Genomic DNA, 22,509 nt, shown 5'->3' on the forward strand with positions numbered 1-22,509 from the left:
AAACCGCAGTTGTGAAATTGAGACTCAAATGGCGGGGGAAAATGGGGGCGCTCTCTTTATAAAATCCGCCGGCCACAAACAAATACGTGGATTTGACATTCAAAGCGATCACTCAAAGAGTCTGTTTAGACCTACCCATGGAGAGATGATTCAGTGAAATTATCCAGTCCAAAAAGTGTTGTATTTCCTTCTGTGTATTGGCCAGCTACTGTAAACATTGTCCCATCGACAGGTATATCTAGTATACCCAGAGCACAAATGGCACATGTAGTGGCAGTGAATTGTCCCAGTACCATTGATTTCCATACAATATTGACGTGAGTGATTCATCTGCGCATTGATTACAGTAGAACAAGCTAATCAATTTTAGTCTGGAATGACCGCTTGGTAAATTTGATGCGTGAGAAGTTAAGGTACTAATTTAGCAATTTACAAGTTATCTGAACACGTGTGTGTGTGTGTGTGTGTGTGTGTGTGTGTGTGTGTGTGTGTGTGTGTGTGTGTGTGTGTGTGTGTGTGTGTGTGTGTGTGTGTGTTTATAGGGAGTAATTGTATGTATGTATTAGTCTTGAACATATCACAACTTTTTTCAGCATATTGATTATGAATTTATTTGGACTTTTAAAACTGCAGTTTTGACACTTGGCTATATATAGAGTTGAAATCAGAAGTTTACATACACCTTAGCCAAAGACATTTAAACTCAGTTTTTCACAATTCCTGACATTTAATCCTAGTAAAAATTCCCTGTCTTAGGTCAGTTAGGATCACCACTTTATTTTAAGAATGTGAAATGTCAGAATAATAGTAGAGAATGATTTATTTCAGCTTTTATTTCTTTCATCACATTCCCAGTGGGTCAGAAGTTTACATACACTCAATTAGTATTTGGTAGCATTGCCTTTAAATTGTTTAACTTGGGTCAAATGTTTCGGGTAGCCTTCCACAATAAATTGGGTGAATTTTGGCCCATTCCTCCTGACAGCGCTGGTGTAACTGAGTCAGGTTTGTAGGCCTCCTTGCTCACACACGCTTTTCAGTTCTGCCCACAAATTTTCTATTGGATTGAGGTCAGGTATTACTGATGGCCACTCCAATACCTTGACTTTGTTGTCCTTAAGCCATTTTTCCACAACTTTGGAGGTATGCTTGGGGTCATTGTCCATTTGGAAGATCCATTTGCGACCAAGCTTTAACTTCCTGACTGATGTCTTGAGATGTTGCTTCAATATATCCATGTGCTTTTCCTACTTCATGATGCCATCTATTTTGTGAAGTGCACCAGTCCCTCCTGCAGCAAAGCACCCCCACAACATGATGCTGCCACCCCCGTGCTTCACGGTTGGGATGGTGTTCTTTGGCTTCCAAGCCTCCCCCTTTTCCTCCAAACATAACGATGGTCATTATGGCCAAACAGTTCTATTTTTGTTTCCTCAGACCAGAGGACATTTCTCCAAAAAGTACGATCTTTGTCCCCATGTGCAGTTGCAAACCGTAGTCTGGCTTTTTTATGGCGATTTTGGAGCAGTGGCTTCTTCCCTGCTGAGCGGCCTTTCAGGTTATGTCGATATAGGACTCGTTTTACCGTGTATATAGATACTTTTGTACCTGTTTCCTCCAACATCTTCACAAGGTCCTTTGCTGTTGTTCTGGAATTGATTTGCACTTTTCACACCAAAGTACGTTCATCTCTAGGACACAGAATGCGTCTCCTTCCTGAGCGGTATGATGGCTGCGTGGTCCCATGGTGTTCATACTTGCGTACTATTGTTTGTACAGATGAACGTTGTACAGATGAACGTGGTACCTTCAGGCGTTTGAATATTGCTCCCAAGGATGAACCAGACTTGTGGAGGTCTACATTTTTCTTCTGAGGTCTTGGCTGATTTCTTTAGATTATCCCATGATGTCAAGCAAAGAAGCACTGAGTTTGAAGGTAGGCCTTGAAATACATCCACAGTTAAACATCCAATTGACTCAAATGATGTCAATTAGCCTATCAGAAGCTTTCAAAGCCATGACATTTTCTGGAATTTTCCAAGCTGTTTAAAGGCACAGTCAACTTAGTGTATGTAAACTTCTGACCCACCGGAATTGTGATACAGTGATTTATGAAATAATCTGTCTGTAAACAATTGTTGGGAAAATGACTTGTGTCTTGCACAAAGTCGATGTCCTAACCGACTTGCCATAACTATAGTTTGTTAACAAGAAATGCGTGGAGTAGTTGATGAACAAGTTTTAATGACTCCAACCTAAGTGTATGTAAACTTCCAACTTCAACTGTATAAAAAACAGGAAGCAGCAACAGTATAATTTTCAACTTATGTTTGAGGAATCTATAATCGTACTTTAAAAAAAAAAATCCGACATTAATCAACTAAATCAGGTAAAAACTACTGAATGAACCCAAAATTTATTTTATTGATTTTGATGCTATAAGTGAAATATTGAAAAATTAGTTTGTCCTGGCTAGTCATTGTGTCCGTACTGTAGCAGACAGGTACAGGACAGAGTAGCCTATGGAGGAGACTGAGTAGTGATGCAGGCTGAGAGAGGACATGGGTGGTGGGGGCGGGGCAGTACCATCACGACAACACGGACCCGGAACATACAAAACACACCACCTGAACACACTACATGATCAGCATAGTCAGTCCCAGTTGCTCAGTCCTTTGCTTGCTGTAAACGGGGCTGGGACTTTGTCTACCAGATTGCCCCACCTTGGTAAGGAATGCCTCTTATTAGAGCGAAGACCATTCTGAGCTTTACCAAGTTACTTCCTCAACCTCGACCATCACCTTTAGCTGTAATTCTGGTCTGGTTTCCTCCTGAACTTTCCACATGCTGGTGCCAGTGCCGGTACAGTAGCTTCCTACATAGCCAGACCAGCTCACGCTGCCTGCCGCCCCGCCACTGCACTGCCTCCTCTGCTGCAACAAAGCAGGAAGAGAAAACGGCTGTTGCCTAGCAATCCGGTTGCTATAGTGACAGGCTGGGTTCCCTCCTAAAGAGTATGTTGTTATGTACATTGAGTAGGGAGGGGAAGAGGGGAGGGAGTGAAATTTGGCTTTGGAGGGGTTGAAACGGAGGGGGCAGAGGAGTTCATTAAATGCAACAGAAAGAAGAAAGCGAGAGAGAGAGTGAAAGAAGGAGAGTGAGAGTAAAGAATTCTCTTTATGATTTATCATATATATTACCCCAGACAGGGAGAAGGCAGGCTGATATTGCACTGCTTCATTTGGTATTCTGTATTAACAGAGGAGAGGCTTGCCGGGTTAGGATTGGATCCTCAGTCATTTGGCCATCTTAGTTTAACCCCCCCATCCTGCTCATGAAAACATGTCTGTCTGTCGGAGCCTAGACACACACGCACACAAACAAACACCTTATATCTTACTAGGATATTTTATATGTACTGTACTGTATACCTATGTTGCTGTCTAAATTCTAGCGTTTTCTCAGTATTGATTGGGCGGGTCAGACAATGGGACCTAACTGCGGCTAAGAGTCTTAGTTTAGGGGCTTTTTAAACAGGATTTTACATTGTAGAATAATAGTGAAGACATCAAAACTATGACCAAAAAAGTGTTAAACAAATCAAAATATATCTTATATTTGAGATTCTTCAAAGTAGCCACCCTTTGCCTTGATGATAGCTTTGCACACTCTTGGCATTCTCTCAACCAGCTTCACCTGGCATGCTTTTCCAACAGTCTTGATGTCTTGAGTTCCCACATATGCTGAGCACTTGTTGGCTGCTTTTCTTTCACTCTGCGGTCCAACTCATCCCAAACCATCTCAATTGAGTTGAGGTCAGGTGATTGTGGAGGCCAGGTCATCTGATGCAGCACTCTATCACTCTCCTTCTTGGTCAAACAGCCCTTACACAGCCTGGAGGTGTGTTTTGGGTCATTGTCCTGTTGAAAAACAAATGATAGTCCCACTAAGCGCAAACCAGATGGGATGGCGTATCACTGTAGAATGCTGTGGTAGCCATGCTGGTTAAGTGTGCCTTGAATTCTAAATAAATTACTGATAGTGTCACCAGCAAAGCACACCCATATAATCACACCACCTCCTCCATGCTTCACGGTGGTAACCACACATGCAGAAAATAGGTCAAATAAAGAAACACCCTTGAATGAGAAGGTGTGTACAAACTTTTGACTGGTACTGTGTATATATATAAATAAATACATTTGTATGTACTGTTTGTGTATTTGCTACAGACAGAGTGAGCTTCTTATGGTGCCATTTTATTATTTTATTTGATTTAACTTGGTAAGTCAGTTTAGAACAAATTCTTATTTACAATGAGAGGCTAGGAACGGTGGGTTAACTGCCTTGTTCAGGGGCAGAGCGACAGATTTTTTACCTTGTCATCTCAGGGATTCGATCTTGCAACCTTTCAGTTACTAGTCCAACGCTCTAACCACTAGGCTACCTGCCGCCCCATAGTGTGAGCAGGTCAGTGTGATTACAGTGCAGCCAAAGATCAAGTTTTATTATGCACCAAAATCTCCACCGTCCTCTCGCTTTACAATGTCATTCTGTTTCAGACCCACAATGCACTGGGACTTACGCAACCTACTGACTGGACAGGCAAGAGAAACGAGCATGTTATTGCATTGCGTCTTGCTGGTGTGTTTGTGTGTGCGTGCATGTGTGTTTAATAGCGAGGAAGAGATAGGGAATGGGAAAAGGAGGTGGAGACAGATGGTGTAGGTATTTGTGTGACAATAGACGATTGCAGGGGGGGAAAAAAAATCTAATTTCCTCTGCGAAAGAGAGAAGCACAGACAGGATGAGAAAGAGGAAACGTTCCTCATGAGATATCTCATCTGTGACTGACACTCTTCGTCTGACTGACTCGGTCTCTCTCCCTGCATAATACTGGATCCATTGTCTCTCTCTGTGTGTGTGGGTGTGGGTGTGTGTGGGTGTGTGTGTGTGTGTGTGTGTTAGCGCCACAGTTATGGATGAATATCACCATGAATATAAAGGAACCGTCATAACCTTTTCTTTCTTTTTAACTGCTTGCTGAAGAATGGACGGCCATTTCTGCTGTAACATGGGCTACAACGTGATGAAACTTTGTTGCTCCTTGCTGAAATAAGCGAGGTGTTGTATCAAACAAGTCTTCGGTTGCCTAGGCAACGCCCTCCCAGCTCAAGCTTATATCATCAAATTCATAAAAACGTAGCCATTACACTACCGTTCAAAAGTTTGGGGTCACTTAGAAATGTCCATGTTTTTGAAAGAAAAGCACATTTTTTTGTCCATTTAAAATAACATCAAATTGATCAGAAATACAGTGTAGACATTATTGATGTTGTAAGTGACTATTGGAGCTGGAAACGGCTGATTTCTGGAATATCTACATAGGCGTACAGAGGCCCATTATCAGCAACCATCACTCCTGTGTTCCAATGGCACGTTGTGTTAGCTAATCCAAGTATATCATTTTAAAAGGCTAATTGATCATTAGAAAACCCTTTTGCAATTGTTAGCACAGCTGAACACTGTTGTCCTGATTTAAAGAAGCAATAAAACTGTTCTTGTTCTGAGAAATGAAGGCTATTCCATGTGAGAAATTGCCAAGAAACTGAAGATCTTGTACAACACTGTGTATTACTCCCTTCTCAGAACAGCACAAATGAAATAGTGCCCGCAAAACACCAGTCTCAACGTCTACAATGAAGAGGCGACTCCGGGATGAGTTCATCTGTCCAATGTCTGTGTTCTTTTGCCCATTTTAATCAGTCTGAGATATGGCTTTTTCTTTGCAATTCTGCCTAGAAGGCCAGCATCCCGGAGTCGCCTCTTCACTGTGGACGTTGAGACTGGTGTTTTGAGGGTACTATTTAATGAAGCTGCCAGTTGAGGACTTGTGAGGCATTTGTTTCTCAAACTAGACACTCTAATGTACTTGTCCTCTTATTCAGTTGTGCACCGGGGCCTCCCACTCCTCTTTCTGTTCTGGTTAGAGCCAGTTTGCACTGTTCTGTGAAGGGAGTAGTACACAGCATTGTACGAGATCTTCAGTTTCTTGGCAATTCCCTGCATGGAATAGCCTTCATTTCTCAGAACAAGAATAGACTGATGAGTTTCAGAAGAAAGTTATTTGTTTCTTGCCATTTTGAGCCTGTAATCTAACCCACAAATGCTGATGCTCCAGATACTCAACTGGTCTATAGAAGGACAGTTTTATTGCTTCTTTAATCAGAACAACAGTGTTCAGCTGTGCTAACAAAAGAGTTTTCTAATGATCAATTAGCCTTTTAAAATTATAAACTTGGATTAGCTAACACAACGTGCTATTGAAACACAGGAGTGATGGTTACTGATAATGGGCCTCTGTACACCTATGTAGATATTCCATAAAAAATCTGCCATTTCCAGCTACAATAGTCATTTACAACATTAACCATGTCTGTCTACACTGTATTTCTGATCAATTTGATGTTATTTTAATGAACAGAAAATGTGCTTTTCTTTCAAAAAAAGGTCATTTCTAAGTGACCCCAAACTTGAACTGTAGTGTATATGGACAATTATATTCATACTCGTGTATTAATTTACTTCTACCTGATGCCTTTCATGAAGGTTTTTGATTGCGTTATTATTATTATTTTCTCATAATCGAAAACCTTAATCGATGAATACAAATATAATTGTACGGGGTCTTAAACGACCCTGTTTGCATGAATTTGATGATATAAGCTTGACGCCCATTCAAAAACAGCACGGGGCTTTCATATGGTGTAGCAGAGGAGAGGAGAAAATGTGTGGAAAACAAAAACACTATAACTGTCATCCAAAATTCCATGACCGTCACAGCCCTAGTGTGTGTATGTATGCATTGGATGAGAGCTGATACTGAAGGATGGATTGGGGGCAGAGGGACTCCCATTCGTCACGTTAAAGAGAGAGGGTGGGGGTTGGGAGTGGAACAAGCCTTTAAAAGTTATTATGCAAAGACATGCTGGCTATAAATCTTGTGTGTTTGTGCGCGCGTTTGTCTCGGTGTGCTTGTGCGTGTGTGCGTGTATTGTCTGTGAATGTGAGTGTATGGATACGTTATATTAGTGTGTATCTGTATGTGTGTCCTGGTGTGGTGCTCCCCTCATTAAGCAGCCTGGCGACAGGAGTGCAGAGTGTGTGTTTTCAACCTGATGCTTTGACACAGGAGCAGCCACGTCTTCACTTCCCCTCTCCTCTTCGTGTTCTGCCCTTCCTCTCTCCTCTTCCTCCTCATCTTCCTCATTTTCCTCTCCTCTTTCTCCTCCTCTTCCTCTCCTCTTCCTCTCCCCTCTTCCTTGTCATATTTCTCTCTCCTCTTCCTCCTCATCTTCCTCTCCATCCTCCTCATCTTCCTCTCTCCTCTTCCTCCTCATCTTCCTCTCCATCCTCCTCATCTTCCTCTCCCCTCTTCCTCTCCTCCTCCTCCTCTCTCCTCTTCTGTTCTATTTGCTCCCCTGCCATGCTGGAATGTGTTTTGTGTTGTGGGGACGGCAGTGTGTAGGTGAGACTAGGAGCTGATCTGTGTCCCAGGATCATCACTGGTTAATTCTAGACTAGTAGGATTACTTTAGTAAAACCCTGTTTTATTGTCAGGTGCAAAACCACACTAACTAAGCTAAGCTATCTAATAGTTGGCCCTGTGTATGAGTTTCAGCTCAATGTGCTGTATGTTTGGACCTGTGTGAATAGGGTTATGTTCATTGTGCTGTATGTTTGGACCTGTGTGAATAGGTTTTAGTTCATTGTGCTGTATGTTTGGACCTGTGTGAATAGGGTTATGTTCATTGTGCTGTATGTTTGGACCTGTGTGAATAGGTTTATGTTCATTGTGCTGTATGTTTGGACCTGTGTGAATAGGTTTTAGTTCATTGTGCTGTATGTTTGGACCTGTGTGAATAGGGTTATGTTCAATGTGCTGTATGTTTGAACCTGTGTGAATAGGGTTATGTTCATTGTATGTTCAGAAAACAGAGTGAATAGACATGGGTGAGAGAGCAAAAGAAGGAATGAAAGTGTGGAGGAGAGTGAGAAACAGAGAAAGTGAGAGCAGGCAACAGGTGCTTGTGGGTATTCCTGCGGAAGTGCTAATTCGATAAGGCTGTGGCCACTTTATCGACCAGCCAGTGCGGTATGGCTCTTAGGCTAGAGATTGTGCTAGAATGAGATTGTGAAAACTCCAGGAGCAGGCTGTATTGAGAATGAGGGAGTGAGAAAGGGAGAGTGAGTTGGAGAGAAAAAGGAGAGCGCGGAGAGAGAGAGAGAGAGAGAGGGCTGGAGAGAGACCGGGAGAGTGAGAGATTAGAAAAGAGGAAGAGAGAGGGGATAGAGAGCGTGAGAGAGGCAGAGTGGAGAGGAAGAGAGGCAGAGAAGCTTATACTTAGAGATAGAGATAGGTAGGCGAAGAGAGGACAGAGATAGGGGGAGAGGAAGAGAGGTAGAGAAGCTTATACTTAGAGAGAGAGATAGGTAGGCGAAGAGAGGACAGAGATAGGGGGAGAGAAAGCGAGAGAAGGGAACGGAAGGGAAGGGGGAGATATGAGGGGGGTGTTTGAGGATTCATCTCTCTCCCCTAATTCCCAGTGGGTTCCCGAGACACACTTAAAAGCTGTGAAGTGTGCTGTTCTGCCTGTATTCTCCCAGTAATTGGAGGGGTGTTACAGGAAAGGTGGAGCTGGAGTTGAGATGGAGGGAGGGAGGTGTGTATCACCCTTGACAACCTCAGGAACGTGCTACCGCTCTCGCACATGTTCTCTGTCTGTCTGTCTGTCTGTCTGTCGGTCTGTCTGTTTGGTCTGTCTGGTTTGGTCTGTATGTCTCTGTCTCTCTGTCTGGTTTGGTCTGTATGTCTCTGTTTCTCTGTCTGGTTTGGTCTGTATGTCTCTGTCTCTCTGTCTGGTTTGGTCTGTATGTCTCTGTCTCTCTGTCTGGTTTGGTCTCTATGTCTCTGTCTCTCTGTCTGGTTTGGTCTCTATGTCTCTGTCTCTCTGTCTGGTTTGGTCTGTATGTCTCTGTCTCTCTGTCTGGTTTGGTCTCTATGTCTCTGTCTCTCTGTCTGGTTTGGTCTGTATGTCTCTGTCTCTCTGTCTGGTTTGGTCTCTATGTCTCTGTCTCTCTGTCTGGTTTGGTCTGTATGTCTCTGTCTCTCTGTCTGGTTTGGTCTGTACATCTCTGTCTCGCTCTCCCTCCCACCCTCGCTTTCATCCGTCTCCCTCCCCTCTCTCGCTCTCTTTTTCAATCCATCTCTCTCTTTCTCTGTCCGTCTCAAGGATGTACTACCTCAGGTTAGCATCTCAGACTTTAAGCAAGGCCTCAGGCATTTAATCATCGATGGGCTTTCCTTTCTGAGCAGGCAGGCCAGCGGGCAGCCTGCTCACTCACAGATGTGTCAGGGCCTGCTGATTCACTCTCAAGGGTCCTCACAGCCTCACGGTCCGCAGAGCCCGAGAGCAGCACTGTTTGTAGTATGTGCCGTCTGGCATATATTTTTATGTAACTGTGTGTGTATATACAGTTTTGCCCATCAGGGACTGTGGTAAAGCAGAGTCAGCGGGAGTCTGTTGAAGTAAAAGACATAGAGAGCCAAAGGCTTTTTCTTTTTTCTTCAACTCAAAGTGACATATTTAATGAATGAACCTACATGCATACAATATGTACATATTGTATGTAGACCATACATACCTCTGTGCCCAAGTGGCAAGTGTTGTAGGCGAACGTGGGGATAGTGGTATGTTTGTCACAGTCCCCTGATTGTACGTAATGTTCCACTCCACTGTACATTACTGCTCATCATTATACAATCCAGTACAGAGCTGGCTGCTGCGCTGGTACCATGGACAGCTCCTCTCTTCTTTTCTGCTACACCCCCCCCCCCATCCTGATCAGAGTTTTTTTTCTTTTTTCGCTAGGGATTACAGACCAGCCCTCTGGAGTAGAAAACTCAATCTCCCCTCCACCCCTCCCCCAGCCACAATCCACCCTGGGCTGGATTAATGAGGGTCCTGGCTCTCCAAATCACACACCACACAGCCGCTGATTACTCCACCATGAACACTGCTGTGTGTGCGTGTGGGTTTATGTATTCGAGATGAATTCCTGTGTGTGTTGTCTGGTATACTGTATGTCGGTTTGTCTTCATCTGTCCTACGTGCGCCACTGGTGAGTCATTGTGACGTTCCTGTCCATTGCATTACATCTTAATACAGGAAAAAAGGACATATACAAATAGACTGTCCTGGTTACGTGATCAGATCTATTAAAGGTATTATGCAATCGACTGCAGTCAGTGAGACTGAGAGGATGCATGCAGGGAGACTTTCCTCTCCTTTAATGGTTATTCTAAAATGGCTTCCCACCGCGCACCTGCCGCTTGACGCACAGCAGGTCTGTACCAGCCCCCCCCCACCACTCCTTTGACAATATTAAACAGACCCCTGGGCCTCCCAATGGATTTTCCTCCCCGTCTTCCTCCTCCCATCCCTGGCTGAGCACGAGCTGGCGAGTCCCAGGCTTCAGCGGGCCTGCTGCTTGCTTTACCAAAACCAACATATGGAGGAGGGAGAGTCTTATCCAGCTGGGACGCTCTGCAGTCTGGCTGGCTGGAAGTCTCATATTCGCCATCTCACTCAATGTTTCCTGTCTCTGCCTCTTTCCCTCGTTATTGCTTTCTCTCTGTCTCCCTCTCTCTCTCTCTCTCTCTCTCTCTCTCTCTCTCTCTCTCTCTCTCTCTCTATCTTCCTCTTTCCCTCTCCAAACCAGCGATGTTCCTCCTACATCAGTCTAGTTCTAAGCCTGTTGAGTCCTCAGCTCTACACCAGCTTCAGTAGCAGGTCATCAGTAACCACAGACCACAGCTTTAGACTCAGTGCTCTGGGTCTGTGCTCATTGGAGCTTCATACAAATGCTGGATCCCGAAAAATAGAGCATAGAATATAAGAGTAATATGCAGCTTTTCTGTAGGAGAGTGTTTGTTATGGAAAGAGCTCTATCGTATGGAACCTTTCCACTTGTGTGATTGCAGCTAAGAAAGCTGCAGATGGGTCGGTCATCCCCAACGGCTACTGTGACTTCTGCCTGGGCGGCTCCAAGAAGACCGGCTGTCCCGAGGACCTCATCTCCTGTGCCGACTGTGGACGCTCAGGTGCGGACAGACAGACACTCCTATGGACTCCAGTTTTAGTTGGTTTTATATGTGTAATTATTACACAGCCGTTATTATGTTTTAGAGTTATGGAAATAAGCATAACATGATGATGATGATGATGATGATGATGATGATGATAAGGAGCAACATGAAGAGTGTGTGTGTGTGTGTGTGTGTGTGTGTGTGTGTGTGTGTGTGTGTGTGTCGTTCTCTGTGTCCCCAGGCCACCCGTCCTGCCTGCAGTTCACAGTCAACATGACGGCAGCCGTACGGACCTACCGCTGGCAGTGTATCGAGTGCAAGTCCTGCAGCTTGTGTGGCACCTCCGAGAATGACGTGAGCACCACACACACACACACGCCCCTTCATACTCCCAAAACATCTATACTGAACAAAAATATAAATGCAACATGCAACAATTTCCAAGACTTTACTGAGTTACAGTTCGTATAAGGAAATCAGTCAATTGAAATAAATTCATTAGGCCCCAATCTATGGATTTCATATGACTGGGAATGAAGATATGCATCTGTTGGTCACAGATACCATAAAAAAAAGGTAGGGGCGTGGATCAGAAAATCACCATTTGTCTCATGCAGCGCGACACATCTCCTTCGCATAGAGTTGATCAGGCTGTTGATTGTGGCCTGTGTAATGTTGTCCCACTCCTCTTCAATGGCTGTGTGAAGTTGCTGGATGTTGGTGGAACTGGAACACGCTGTTGTACACAACGCTCCAGAGCATCCCAAACATGCTTGTTGGGTGACAAGTCTGGTGAGTATGCAGGCCATGGAAGAACTGGGACATTTTCCAGGAATTTACAGATCCTTGCGACATGGTGCCGTGTATTATCATGCTGAAACATGAGGTGATGGCGGCGGATGAGTGGCACGATAATGGGCCTCAGGATCTTGTCACGGTAACTCTGTGCATTCAAATTGCCATCGATAAAATGCAATTCTGTTTGTAGCTTATGCCTGCCCATACCATAACCCCGCCACCATGGGGCACTCTGTTCACAACGTTGACATCAGCAAACCGCTCACCAACACGACGCCATACACGTGGTCCGCGGATGTGAGGCCGGCTGGATGTACTGCCCAAAAAAACGACGTTGGAGGCGGCTTATGGTAGAAATGAAAATGTTATTCTCCGGCAACAGCTCTGGTCAACAGTCCTACATTCAACATGCCAATTGCTGTGGCATTGTGTTGGGACAAAACGGCACATTTTAGTGCGGCTTTATAAAAATTGTCCCCGGCACAAGGTGCACCTGTGTAATGATCATGCTGTTTAATCAGCTTCTTGATATGTCACACCTGTCAGGTGGATGGATTATCTCGGCAAAGGAGAAATGCTCACTGACAGGGATGTAAACCAATTTGTGCATAGAATTTGGAGAAATAAGCTTGTTGTGCATATGGAACATTTCTAGAATATTTTATTTCAGCTCATGAAACATGGGACCAACACTTTATATTTTTGTTTAGTGTATATCCCACTCTCCATTTACCCAAACACACGCTCGCCTGGACTATCCTCCTCCAGTAGGAGTAACACCCAATGGCACCTGTTTTTACAACAGGGAATTCAATATTGGGGACAGATCAAATGGGTAAAGGGAAGGTTACTACCACACTGGGAAAAAATGGGCGCAAACACGCAGCAAATCTGGGCCTATGTGTGGTAGGTGTAGTGTGTTAATCTGGTTAGACATTACAGATACATATTTGCTCCTATATTTGATTGATAATGACATAACATTATTTGTGTTTGTGCGTTCCCTTGTTCCAGGATCAGTTACTATTCTGTGATGACTGTGACAGAGGCTACCATATGTATTGCCTGAGTCCCCCTATGGCGGAGCCCCCAGAGGGTAGGTACACTACAGGATATGTGGAGGATATAGGCAGTAGTCCTATAGAATACTGTATAGGATACCTAGGCCGGCATATTGTCGGTAATTGATGACCATGCAATGGCTGGGTTCATAATGTCACTTATACAGTTGGTGAATTATAAGGGGGAAGTGCATGTGCTGAATGCGTGTGTCATCAGCATGTCCACTTGACATGGCTAAGAGATTGCAAATCTCCCACGCTGTTTGACCACCGTACGTGGGGTTGCACTCGCAACAGTCAGCCAGTGTTCAATTTACAGTGTTCATTTATTCTGCTAGGATTAACCCTTGGGCTTTCCAGTAACCAGTGAACTTGTGAACTGTTGATCTTCCAGGGAGCTGGAGTTGCCATCTGTGTCTGCGGCAGCTTAAAGAGAAGGCCTCGGCCTACATCACCCTGACCTAATCTACCACGCTACACCACCCATCCGCACCCCCCCCCCCCCACACACACCCAAACGGACCTGCTACGATGTGAGAAGACTCCCCCAAGCCCCTGCAGTTTTTCCTCCTCTATGAAACGACAACAGACGTCCGTCCATCTCTCCTGTCGTCAGGTCTCCCAGCCCCAGCTGTTTTAACGTCAATGGAAGCACCTACTTCCCAGGGTGCACCATGCTCCATCCAGGTCTCCCGCTGCTGAGTCCCAGCCACCTGCCGCTGGAGTCCCCTCCACCTCTGGCCCAGGATGAACCACCTTTTACCCCAGCAGCATCAGGGAGAGCATCTGATTATCAATAGTGGCCCTTCACCTTCTGACCCTGAAGAGCCGCTTATCAACAGCCCACAAGGGCACTTCCTCTCCTGTGAAGGGTCCTTAGAGGAGCCCTAATGAGCATCAGCTGCCACTGTGGCCCTATACTCCCATAGCTCGGCTGTGGCCCTGGCAGTGGAGTACACACGGAGAGGGAGAGGCAGGCCGTAGTGACGCCTAGACTCCTCGTTAGGTTTAAAGCAGCTGCAGCCCCGCCCCCTTCCTCCCACATGGCGCCTCCACTCAAAGCCTTTGACGGTGAAGTACTCTGGGATTGATACCATCGCCCGGAGCTATTGTGGCTTGATGACATTTGCAGAGGAGAGGGAGTGGAGAGGTTGTCACTCTGCCATCAGCCACTTAGATCAAATTGTGTGTCCAAAAAAATAATGAATTAGAGCAAATGTTTTCCCCAACTATGAACTTCTTTTTACCTTCATTTCCTTAAAAAAAAAAAACTGAAAAAGCCAACATGAGACTGCTATGACTTTGGTGGAGCTTGGTGTATTTTGGCTGTGTGTGTAGCAAGAATGTAGGTATGTTTTAAGTGTGGACAATGCAGATTTTAATGTCTGGCCTTGTCAAAAATACAGGGCCCAAATTTCTTCTTTTTTTAAAACTTTATTTGCATGGTGTTAACATTATAGTTTTTAAAGATATTTTAAGGATAAAATGTATTTAAGAAAGCACACTTAATTCGCAATAATGTGTTTGTTGACCCATTTGGGTAAAGTTGAGTGTGTGTGAGTGTCCATCTGTATGTGTGTGTGTGTGTGTGTGTGTGTGCGTGTGTGAGTGAGTGAGGGTAAATGTGCCCTCCTAAAACTGTGTGGAAGTGAGAGCCAACCGTAGCCAACCAGGTGCTAGGCAGGACCTATGGCAGGGTCGGGGAACAGGAAGGGGAGGGGCTTCTGATTCCTAGAAACACCACCATGACTTACTGTATTATGTTTTCTGTTGGACCAAACGAATTCAAGCCAGCTTGCGCCGTTTCTCTCTTCCGAGCCCTTGTTTTTTCTCGAAGGATAACTCATTTTTGTGAAAAGTCATCAAAACTAGTAGAATGAGCGCTTTACTATCTGCAAGACTGCTTTGCGTGCTAGGACCTTGTAATATAATGTGCTTTCAAAGAGTAAGCTAAAAGCAGAGGACTTCTACTAACTGGGACGCCAGCATGTGTTTGTGAGCTTGCACTGAGACAAGTCTTTTTTTCAACCCAAAGTCCCCTCCCCCAGTGGCCTATCTGACTGGACTATTGCATCACGCTGCAACTTTGATTGATCCAATGATTCCTCTTCCTAGAGCTTTAAGTTGGGAGGCATTTTGCTGTAAATAGATTGTCACTCTCTCCGTCTATCAAAAAGACTAATTGCAATTTCATAATTCACCGTCTCTCAGTGCACATCGAAATATGAACTCATAAATACAATTTCTGTCTATTTTAATGCACTTAAAAGTGGTTATCATATTTGCCTCCATATTTGTAATGTCTCAACTCCTCAAATGTATGTGTTTATATTCTACTATGGTATGATCCAACACACAACCATGTTGGGGAAAAGGTCACGACCTGCGCTACCCAAAATGTATGTACCATCATTTTAGCCATGTGATACCAGAAATGATCTTGATTTCATATTTTGATATTTACTTTATTTCTTTATCTCTCGAATAACTAGGGATGTTTTTACCTCTTCTCTCTCAGAATTGTTCTCTTATTTGTTTTTGTTGGTGTTTTTGTACTTCAAACATTTTGCACAGTGTGTTTGTTTGGCATGTGTGTGTACGTGTGTGTGTCTATGTGTGTGACAGAGAGAGAGAGAGGGGGGAGACACACAGGCAGACTTAAAGGCGCTGTCTGTCAGTGGTTCTGTTCCAAATTACACCCTTTCCTCTTTGTAGTGCACTATTTTGAACAGTGGCCATCGGGCTCTGGTAGAAAAATTGTGCACCACATAGGGAATAGGGTCCCATTTGGGGTGCACACATTGTCTCTTTAATCTAATAATGAGGTCATAGAAACACAAACAGTCAGTCGACGGTTATTCTTTTTCAAACTTCCTCTCCATGACACAAGCTGCATGCCGATACATCCAAGACTACAGTTAACACTAGTGTACTGTGTTAGAATGGGTACTGCTGAGGCCTCAGTCCTTGCTACTGTAGTTGGCCCTGAGTGACAGTAGCCTGATCCCAGATTTGTTTATGCTGTCGCATGACAATGACCCTTAGAGTTGGTAAGACAGCACACAGATCTAGGATCGGCCAGAGTGACAGAATGTGTCATGATAGATTGTCTTTTGAGGAGTCTGTCCATTAAAAGGACAATGTGAAAACCTTCACAACATTACGGTTTCATCCTTTTATTTAAGTTTCCCACCAATATCCAATCAGAGTTGTGTTCAGAGCCAGTACTGAGGTAATAGTCAGGGGATGACGTGATTCTGTGTGGGTGAGGTGAACTGATCTCACTGATAATAAGCCTTTACTTCTGAATTTATTCCTGGCACTTAAGAGGATGTGGTGGAGTCAAACTACTTTGATTGTACTCTCTGAGAGGATGCATTTGCAGAAAGAGGGGTGACTCTAGCTCAGATATGACCTTTGACCCCCCCCCCCTCCCCCAGAGACTGAGCTGAGAGATAGGGGGTCACCCAGTGATCTATCCTGTTCCGTCTCAGCATCCTTTCTCTCCCTCCCCATCTTTAGACTGGGGGTGGGATTAGAAAGGAAAGATTATTGGCCAGTCCTCAAACGAAGCAGGATTTTGTCCCTCTTGTAAATTATCGTGCTGTGATCTTGCTTGCACTTTTTATTACCAAAATAAGAAATTCCTGTGTGAGTGTGTGAACATTTTCCTTTCTTGTAACTGTCTGTTGGAAAAAAAGAAACACTGGATAAAATGAATTTGTTAGTATTTACCCTGATGGAGATCAAATCTTCCTGGACACGTGGGTTGTTTTTTCCTTCTCTACCTGGGAACGCTTTGAAATATTGACTGCAACTGCATAGCTGTCATTCATTCACTGTAAATTCATCTGTCTTTCTCGAGGCACCCAATTTTTCCACATTTTTCTCTCCTGACTTCTTTTTTCATTTACAAACAATCATAAATAAAAGTTGTAACTCCTGAAAACGTCTGCTGTGGTGTGTGTCTGTGTGGAGCCTCTGAACACCCACCAATCCAGCAATGTTTGTGTATTTCTGAGGAAAATGCGAGAAGCTGTAAATTCATCCCATTATGTGTTAAGTGTCATAAATATGTTATTTACAATAGATGGTTTGGAGCTTGGATCCATAAACCCACGTGTGCACTTTTCTCCCCAAAATATAATGTCTACCAAAGTATGATTGCATTACTTGAACCTCTTACAGCTTGAAAGTAAACAGGTTCTCTTTGAGCTACAATGTTTGTATGTGATAGATGCCTATTCTCCAATATATCATACTGTAGTCCTGGAGACCTGGCAAGTGAAACAAATCCTGAATTCCATTCTTCACCTTCCAGAAGCCAAATAAAAAAAATTAAACACACAAGAAAAAGAGGGCCACCAAAATCTTCACTAGTGCACTCTTTTCCTTGGGGGAAATGTGTAGATAAAAATACATATATTCTTGGATACTGATTCTTCCATCCGTTCCTTGGCAAAATTCCCACTTCCACCTTATCCCAAATTCTGTAAATCCCTCCAACCATCCAACAGACTACCACTAGCCTATTCCCCTCTCTTCCTACCCACGTTATTCTGACCCCTTGTCTCCCTCTTCCATCTCTAAGGATGTCTGTGAAGCTTGTGTGTGTGTGTGTGTGTGTTTATAGTACTGTATGCATGTCTTGTGTTTGTGTGTATCTGTATGTGAAAGGGGGTAGGGGGGGGGTTGAGACTCCCAGCCAATTACCACATCTACCAGACAGACTCAGACTGCCTCTGTGCCAGCCAATCAGAGAAGAGCTGCGCATAGCTGGGCCTAGGGTGGTTGCCATGGTAACTCTGGGGCTGTTTGCATGGTGGATGATGGAACAGTGATGGATTACAGTAATGGAGGGAGGGAGGGAGGGAGGGAGGGAGGGAGGGAGGGAGGGAGGGAGGGAGGGAGGGAGGGAGGGAGGGAGGGAGGGAGGGAGGGAGGGCTCATACATAAATATATTGGAAATGTATGAATACATCTTAAATGAATTGACGTTAGGAAAGAAGAGGGAAATGAAGGGGGTGCAATGGGGTATTGGGGGGGCCTAAAATGTAGGCTACCTATTTTATTCTGTCTGTCTGGTCTAAGGCTGATAAGGCTTAAAGAATAGTCTGGAATGCCGTCTCACCTTTTGTCTCCTCAAGTCATTGGGACATTAGGAACTTAGACAGTGCTCTGAATGATTTACTCAGTCCAGCTATGGCCCACTGTAGGTCCAGCAGTAACCTAGCAGACAGGTAGATAGATGGGAATTTGTGGAAAGGGCTCAAGATTTGGAACCCTCAAGCATCTCAGTTGGTAGAGCATGGCGCTTGCAGCCCCAGGGTTGTGGGTTTGATTCCCACGGGGGACCAGTATGAAAAAAGTATTCAAATGTATGCAGTCACTACTGTAAGTTGCTCTGGATAAGAGCATCTGCTAAATGACTAAAATGTAAAAAACTAAGCACAGTTACGGTAGAGTCAGTGGCCAGTACTGTCCTACACACACATTTTACTCTACAGTATACATAACAATGGCTTGCAACTTACTAGGATATAGCAGTACTTCTGAACAAAACATTGGCGTCCACACAGACAACTACTAAAGTAATAACCTGTCTGATCCATAAGCATTATTTATCCATAATCCTTGTGATTAGTGACAACAGGCAATTAAAAAGGAATGGGACAATCAATTGAGTGACCAGGATCAATGTCAATGTAGGCACGTGGGCCTGTGTGTCACGAAAAGCCTATTCACATCCAGAAAGGCAGTCTTGACAAATTAACAACTGGGTCGTTAGAAACAGTTGTCATTATTAAGCTTTAATCGCGTTCACTTGTCACTCATGCTTTATAGCGGCAAATGAATGCCTGGCAAACATCAGCCCGTGTGTCCCGTGGGCTTGCTTTCCTGGAAAACCGAATCCTCGAGACAATAAATCTACACTTTTGAGATGTAGCACATTTCAATTCTACAACAATGCCCGGTGGATAAATATGTGGGTAGAAATTGGTACGGGTACTGCCTGCATTCTGGAATGTTGTACCATGATGACCATGGGACATATAGCCAGGCCTCCCCGTTACACCCCCAAACATCTGATACAAACCTGACATCTAGTGGCAGACTTTAAGAGCAGCACCAACCCACATTACAATGTACTGTAGTACTGTGTCTGTGTGAATGGAGCAACCAGACACAATATATGACAGCCAGGTACCGCTTTGAATGTAACACGGTGTGAATGATTTACATGAAAGATGTTGAGACGGCACGGCCACAGCAAAGTACTTACTATACATGAGAAATCTAAGACTGTACCGTATACCGTAAATCTGAATTAACAAGTTTATAGTCAAATGATTTAAGTGTCCTCATACGGTTGTGGGAAAAACATGCCTGGTTAACTCCCAGGTTTTGATCTCTCTAATCTGATCTGCACTATTTTCCCCTCGTGCCTCTTACGGTTCGTGGGCGAGCGCATGTGCCAAGTGGGTAGGACCAGACCAGGAATCTAGCCAGGTTGACCCTTGCCTGGGAAACCAACATATGAGACTAGCGTTACACAACCAAGACTTAGCCATCGACTTTGACTACTTCATCAAAGCTCTACCATAAGATTGAGACCTAAAGGAGAAATGTGTCATTTAGAGGTTTGACCGGTACTGTACGTTGCGATCAATTTCTGATGTTCATTTCTCAGTTAAATAGTCAATTAATGGTACCCAAACTATCTGCACGGACTGTCTTGCACTGACCCTACACACTCAATATACCACCATATGCACATATAAAACCCTGACACATTCTCACACACACACACACACACACACACACACACACACACACACACACACACACACACACACACACACACACACACACACACACACACACACACTTTCTGCTGCTAGCTTGCTCTTCATTTTATTCTTATTATGGTATTATCTATCCCGAATGCCTAGTCACTTAACCCTGCCTTCATGTACTTATTTATATCAAATACCTCTGTCCTCTGCACATTGATCTGGTACTTCCTGTAAATAGCTCCGTTCTTGTGTATTTGATTTTATTCCTTGTGTTAGTTTAAAAAAAAAAAATTATTTGTAAATTCTGCATTGTTGGGAAAGGTTCGTAAGCAAGCATTTCAGTGTAGTCACCACCAGTTGTATTCGGCGCATGTCATGAATACAATTAGATTTGTTGCTATAGGAATGGATTGTTCCTAGGGCAGACTGCTTGTGTTAAGACAGCTGCTTCCTGTATAGGAGGCATGACACCACACGGACATCATACTGATGACTAACATGAACACACACTGTACTGTATACACCTTCCAACCACAAAACAGTATACATAAATCTCAGTGCCCAAACGCTGAGTACTGGGCTTTTTATTGAAGATCGGACGATCATTATATCAAACCAACTATATCCCCTGTATCTCACTCTGGAGAGACAGATGACCTGACAGAGCAAGTCAAGTTCTCCACGCATCAATATTCTCCTCACCACCAATGAAATACAGCGAAAATACAGCACTACAGAAGTTGCAGATAAACAGAGTACACACAGCAAACGCATAACAGCTGGTCTATGTCCCATACACCTCACCTGAGAGAACCATGTACATTTTAATCTATCCAGTCCCATGTAACCTTCAAGTGTCAAGCGAGCAGAGATAGAGGAAATGAGAGTGTAACAAGTGGAAAAGCAGGTTAAAAGGGGCAGTGCTGGTTAAACGGGCTACACAGTTTCAACCATTGGGCTCTGCTTCAGAGGCACAGCTTGGTGCTGGACAGGTGAGTGGACAGACACAGCTAGTCGTGACCAGAGAACACGAGGAGAAAGCAATCAGCTAGGAAGTAGGAACGCCCCATCCAATAATGTCGGTTCCGGTAGCCCTGTGTGTTCTCCTGGCTGGAACCCTGTCCCTCGTTGAGGGGGACGTGCTGGCCAACTTCGAGGACATCCCGGAGTGTGTTGAGTATTTCTACCAGGGGAAGGTACCGGGCTGGGGTGCTGCTACCCCCGGCGCTGCCCGCCTGTGCCAGCGCTTCTACAACAGGTACCACTTTGCCACGCTGTACGACACCAACCACCGCATTGCTGTGTATTCAGCCTACCGCTTCCAGCCCAGCAACGGAGGAGGCAGGGAGAAGCGCTGGTTTGTGGAGCCACAGGTGGGTCATGAGAACAGGGCAGATGTGTCTGTGGCTAGAAACAGGCCTGCCATAGGACAGTCTCAACAACTCACATCCATAACTCCTATGTTGGTGACCCAAATTCAAAAACGGCAGATTGTTGCCAAAATAAATTGGGGAACATTTTTTATTAGATGCCTAAAAAGTTGAGAAAGATCAATGATATTTTAGGTTTTGAATTGATCTGAAGCTTGGGGTTGTAACAGCAGTTTACTTTCCCTCCCAGCTCGTGAACCTTACGTGGGGTGCAGAGATGAAGGATGGGTACTGGCTGGGGAAAGATCACCCTGGGGTTTACCTGGGCGAGAGACAGGCACTCAATGAGGACTACACCCACTCTGGCTTCGACCGCGGCCATCTCAACCCCAATGGACACCATGCAGGTAGTCTACTCCACAAAACCGGCCCTGCTTTGAACAGATTTCATGCAACAACATTTCAATTCCAATGTTATTAGGATTCTTAGAATTGTTTCTTAGTTCAGTGTGGACTACTGTGATGGTCAACTATTGAGCTGAAAGTTAAGTACAAAGTAAACCCAAGTTTATATACACAACCCAGCAAACACACAACGTTGCCTCAAAGTTGACTCCAAGTGGGCCTCAACATGCCATTGCTAATCTGTAACATTTACTAATTAATCTCATGACAAATGATTAAACCTACAGTATATCCCTTCTCTTTCTCGCTCCTTCTTAATCTCACACGGTCACCCCCCTTCCTTTCCTCCCCAAGTCCCCAGTCGTAACGCCACCTTCACCCTGACCAACGTGGTGCCCCAGAACCCCAAGCTCAACCAGAACGCCTGGGCCCGCCACGAGTCCCAGCTCACAGACCTGTTCAAGGCCCAGTGCGCCCAGGCCTACGTGCTGGTGGGCGCAATCCCCTCCACAGACAACTGGATTGTCAAGGACAACGTCCGACGCGTCAACATCCCCGAGTACATCTGGAACGCCTACTGCTGTGTGGACAACAACGGTGAGCCTGTCCGTAGCGGTGGCGCCACCGCCCTCAACACCGAGCAGAACCGAGTGGACCAGCGCTCGCTGCTGGAGCTGAATGGTTTCCTGCAGCAGTACTCCAACGCGCCAGTAGGGGAGTTGTTTCACAACAACTGCCAGGCAGTGCCCGAGGAGTAGTTTCTCCCACTCATGGGTTTCTAATCCTTATTTGACAGTGGCAATGTGAGCTAAAACTTCAGTTCACACATAAGTTTCAGTCTTTCAGCCAAGTCAAGTGCTTCCTACTGTGAAAATGACATCATGAACTACAGTGGATAAATAAAGAACTATGTTTGGAGAGATACATAT

General features: G+C 44.6%; 2 protein-coding genes across 2 annotated transcripts in view; both read left to right on the forward strand.

Moving 5' to 3' along the window:
* The window catches only part of dpf1 (double PHD fingers 1), a 48,015-nt gene extending 33,023 nt beyond the window's left edge, over nucleotides 1-14,992 (forward strand). The window contains 4 exon segments of the mRNA XM_020507820.2: nucleotides 11,045-11,164; nucleotides 11,391-11,503; nucleotides 12,962-13,043; nucleotides 13,403-14,992. Of these exon segments, the coding sequence (XP_020363409.2) occupies nucleotides 11,045-11,164; nucleotides 11,391-11,503; nucleotides 12,962-13,043; nucleotides 13,403-13,473 (386 nt within the window). The 3' untranslated portion in view covers nucleotides 13,474-14,992.
* A 5,620-nt stretch (nucleotides 14,993-20,612) lies between these two features.
* Nucleotides 20,613-22,504, forward strand: si:dkey-243k1.3 (endonuclease domain-containing 1 protein). The gene is made up of 3 exons (XM_020507819.2): nucleotides 20,613-21,178; nucleotides 21,426-21,582; nucleotides 21,935-22,504. Exons 1-3 carry the CDS (start codon nucleotides 20,882-20,884, stop codon nucleotides 22,336-22,338), a joined length of 858 nt encoding a protein of 285 aa, XP_020363408.1. The 5' UTR covers nucleotides 20,613-20,881; the 3' UTR covers nucleotides 22,339-22,504.
* The last annotated feature ends 5 nt before the right edge of the window (nucleotides 22,505-22,509 follow it).

This window comes from Oncorhynchus kisutch, linkage group LG18, assembly GCF_002021735.2.
Source record: "Oncorhynchus kisutch isolate 150728-3 linkage group LG18, Okis_V2, whole genome shotgun sequence".
In the NCBI taxonomy this organism is placed as follows: domain Eukaryota; kingdom Metazoa; phylum Chordata; class Actinopteri; order Salmoniformes; family Salmonidae; genus Oncorhynchus; species Oncorhynchus kisutch.